Raw genomic sequence first — 4278 nt, 5'->3', positions numbered from 1 at the left:
AAATGTATTAAAAAGTATTGATTCTTAGGGGCGTGGCAGCCAGTCTTCGTCGCCCCTTTGGCATTTAAAACCCAAACGCCTTCATTTTAGAAAAGTTATGTATTGGTGCATATGGTATTGGAACTATGTATTTGGTGCAACAGTGGCCAGGTCTTGCCAAGCTGCTTGTAAAAAGCTGCTGAAGATGAATTTGGTGGGTAAAGAAGAAATCCTCTTTCTCTGAATACCCTATTATCCTTTTCTTCTGCCTCATGTTTTTCTTTTGAAAGATAAGCCTGACCTTTAATATTACCGTTGTATTTAAAAAAAAGGTATTTGTATTTTTCAATACAAATGTACATTGCTCAAAGGCACCTTTTAAACGACTAAACGAGAAACTGTTTATTTTATTTGTGTTTATTATGCAATAATTTTAATAGATACCAAATAAATAGACACAACACAGGGCAAAAGTTAGAGTCGAGTTGTAGCAAATATTTGGGGTGAACATAACAACAATTTTGTGACCACGTTTAATAATTAGAGCTGCTTTTGCAACAGCGGCGGACCATGTGAACACCTTGCAAGAACATTTTCGCTGTTGCATGTTTTTCTTCATGCCACTCAAAAAATTTTCTTATCACCGATATATTTTCAAATAATTTTTACTAGTTTTAAATTGTCCGTTTCAATAGGTTATTTCGAAATTGCTGACGCGCATATGAATAGTAAATAGTGTGGTTCTATTCATGTTACCAAATGCTATCGATGTCTTGAGCTAAGAAACTGCTTTTGACTCGATATATTAGTGTTGCTACATATGTATGTATGTACATCGTAAATATATCATTCGACAACAATCACCATTTTAGAAAAAAAGTGAGCATTGTCTGGATTTAGCTTAAAAACAAAACTGCCGTCATCATGTCAATGTCGAAGACCACGAACACCTACAATCGGCAAAACTGGGAGGACGCCGAGTTTCCCATTCTGTGCCAGACTTGCCTAGGCGACAATCCATACGTGCGGATGATTAAGGAGCGCTTCGGCAAGGAATGCAAAATCTGCACACGCCCGTTCACTATATTTCGATGGTGTCCTGGCGCCCGGATGCGCTTCAAAAAGACGGAGATTTGCCAAACATGTGCGCGCCTAAAGAACGTGTGTCAGACATGCCTTTTGGATCTGGAGTACGGGTTACCCATTCAGGTGCGCGACGCGGCCCTTAAAGTAGCAGACAATATGCCGCAGAGCGACGTGAACAAGGAGTACTACATCCAAAACATAGACGCCCAGTTGCAAGACGGTGATGGCACAGAGGCAGCCGGGGCAGTCGGCCGATCTCTCGCCGCCAACGAGATGCTGTCCAAGCTAGCGCGCACGGCACCGTACTACAAGCGAAACAGACCACACATATGCTCTTTCTGGGTGAAGGGAGAGTGCAAGCGAGGGGAGGAGTGTCCCTACCGCCACGACAAGCCCAACGAGCCCGACGATCCGCTGTGCGAGCAGAACATCAAGGACAGGTACTACGGACGCAACGACCCAGTGGCCGAAAAGATAATGAAGCGGGCAGCGTCGCTCCCCACGCTCGAGCCGCCGGAGGATCGAAATATCACTACTCTGTACGTGGGAAACCTTCCTGAGGAGATTACTGAGCCAGAACTGCGAGATCAGTTCTACCAGTTCGGCGAAATCAGGTCCATTGCCCTGGTGCCACGCCAGCAGTGCGCTTTTGTGCAGTACACCAAAAGGAACGCCGCCGAGCTGGCCGCCGAGCGAACTTTTAACAAACTGGTGATCCAAGGCCGGAAGGTGAGCATTAAGTGGGCCCACTCCCAGGCAAAACAGAGCACCGTCGCAAAGACAGACCGGCGCTTCGACGTGGCTGGCATTCCGCCGCCCAGTGCGAAGCCAAACGACTACTTTAATCTACGACAAGAGCAGATCAACGTCATGCCCGCCGGCATGAAGCTGCACCAGCTGCCATCCAACTTGGTTCCGGCATCAGCATACCAGTTGTACAGCCAGCCGACATACGCAGCGCCTTACGGCAATGCCAGTACCACAGCGGCATCTAGCTCGAGTGTGAGTCTTGACTCTATATCCGTTCCTCAACCGCCTGGCCAAGTACCCTACCCTAGTCAGGACGCTAGCAGGATGGGGGCAGTGAAAAAATAAAATGTTCTATGGTTCCGCTTTAAAGCTTTTTTTAATATAAACCAATAAAAACAATTACAACGGGACTAAATGATTTATCATTTATGGGACGTTCCATATTAACCAGGCTTTCAATTTTTATACCCGTTACTCGTAGAGAAAATTGGTATACTAGATTCGTCGGAAAGTATGTAACAGGCAGAAGGAAGCGTTTCCGACCCCATAAAGTATATATATTCTGGAGGATCATATATATTCTCAGGATCACTAGCTGAGTCGATCTAGCCATGTCCTTCTGTCCGTCTGTTGTTCCGTCCGGATAAACGCTGAGATCTCTGAAACTATAAGAGCTAGGCTATTGAGATTTGGCATGCAGATTCCTGATCTTCTTACGCAGCTCAAGTTTGTTTCGTCAGCGTGCCACGCCCACTCTAACGCCCACAAACCGCCCAAAACTGTGGCTCCTACAGTTTGGATGCTAGAATAAACATTTTAACTGAAATGTATTGTTCTCATCAATACCTATCGATTGACCCAATTTGCAACGCCCACAAACTTAAAAAAATCTTAAGTATGTACGCGGATATCTCGGAAACTATCAAAAATAGAGAATTGGGATTTCCGATTTAGACTCCGTACCTTGTACGCAGCACAAGTTTGTTACGGAAATATGCTACGCCCACACTAACGCCAACAAACCGCCCAAATCCGTGGTGCCTACAATTTGCATGCTAGTTAAAAATTTTAACTGAAATGTATTAGTCTCGTCAATACCTATCGATCGTTCCAAAAACCGCCTAAGCCTGTGGCGCCCACAATTTGAAATGTATTAGTCCCGTCAATACCTATTGATTGACCCAAAAAAAAGTTTACCACGCCCACTCTAACGTCCATAACGCTTAAACCTGTCATACCGCCCGTATACTAGATTCGTCGGAAAGTATGTAACAGGTAGAAGGAAGCATTTCCGACCCCATAAAGTATATGTATTCTTTATCAGGATCACTAGCCGAGTCGATTTAGCCATGTCCGTCTGCTCGTATGAACGCTGAGATCTCGAAAACCAGAGTGTCGGGACTTGACTTGCAGGCTTCCTGCGCAGCACATGTTTGTTTCAGCTGGGTGCCAGGACCTGCTTAGTTTGTTCTTATTATCAATACCTATCTGCATGCCAAAAATTATATAATTGCGACCACTCAATAATTTATAACCAAATAATAACACAGGACCACAAAATTGAACTTTGTGAAATTTCAACGAACCAGTCATAGTTATCCATGGTAATTGGATCCTCCTGAGTGAAAGTCCCTATTACAATTTCTCGATGGAGAACCGTCTCTAAATAATAAATCTTACATGGAACTTATTTTAATTTTTTTTTTTAATAGATTTCCCAAATTACCAAATAATAATCAATCAATTGAGATTGCACACCCCATGCAGCAAATAAGCTGTTTTCAACAATATGCTACCAAGCCACTAGGGGCGCTATAGGGTAGTTGGCGCTGTAGGCCAAGTTGAGCTATAGAATAAGAAAGTAGGTGACGCCATAGGCTAGATGTGTTAATGAAAAAACAGAGTTGCTTTAAGCATATCACCATTTCACCAACGGGTATCTAGTAGATCGACCACCACCAACCTTCTGGAATTGTCATCTATTGTAATATATGGATTTAAGAATAAAATGCAGACTGACGTTATATACAGGGATTTTAGTAAGGCCTTTGACTCTGTCAACCACTCTCTTCTCTTATTCAAATTAAATCAGCTTGGGTTTCCATGTAATCTATTAACTTGGATTTCAAGTTATTTGAATGGTAGGACTCAGAGGGTTATATTCAAGAACGCTGCCTCAAAACTGATCTATGTGACATCTGGAGTGCCTCAGGGTAGTCATTTGGGCCCTTTGCTGTTTACTTTGTTTATTAACGATCTTCCCTCTATCATAACACACTCTCGTGTACTAATGTATGCTGATGATGTTAAGCTTTGTTTATCACATAATGATATAGCGTCGGGTTTCAACTTACAGTCAGATATTGATTGTTTTCAGGGATGGTGTGAGTATAACCTTTTAAATTTGAACTGCCTTAAATGCAACGTTATGACTTTTCATAGAGGTACTCCTACTTTTGTTAG

General features: G+C 43.0%; 1 protein-coding gene across 1 annotated transcript; it reads left to right on the top strand.

Moving 5' to 3' along the window:
- Nucleotides 1-607: 607 nt before the first annotated feature.
- Nucleotides 608-2230, top strand: LOC108011660 (pre-mRNA-splicing factor RBM22). The gene has a single exon (XM_065865747.2). The coding sequence runs from the start codon at nt 904-906 to the stop codon at nt 2158-2160; it is 1257 nt and encodes a 418-aa protein (XP_065721819.1). The 5' UTR covers nt 608-903; the 3' UTR covers nt 2161-2230.
- Nucleotides 2231-4278: the final 2048 nt, after the last annotated feature.

The sequence above is a fragment of the Drosophila suzukii genome, chromosome 3, assembly GCF_043229965.1.
Source record: "Drosophila suzukii chromosome 3, CBGP_Dsuzu_IsoJpt1.0, whole genome shotgun sequence".
NCBI lineage: Eukaryota > Metazoa > Arthropoda > Insecta > Diptera > Drosophilidae > Drosophila > Drosophila suzukii.
This window is presented reverse-complemented; position numbering and strand designations above follow the sequence as displayed.

Coding starts and splice junctions, on each gene's coding strand:
- LOC108011660 (XM_065865747.2), top strand. CDS start 904: ATGTCAATGTCGAAGACCACGAACACCTACAATCGGCAAAACTGGGAG.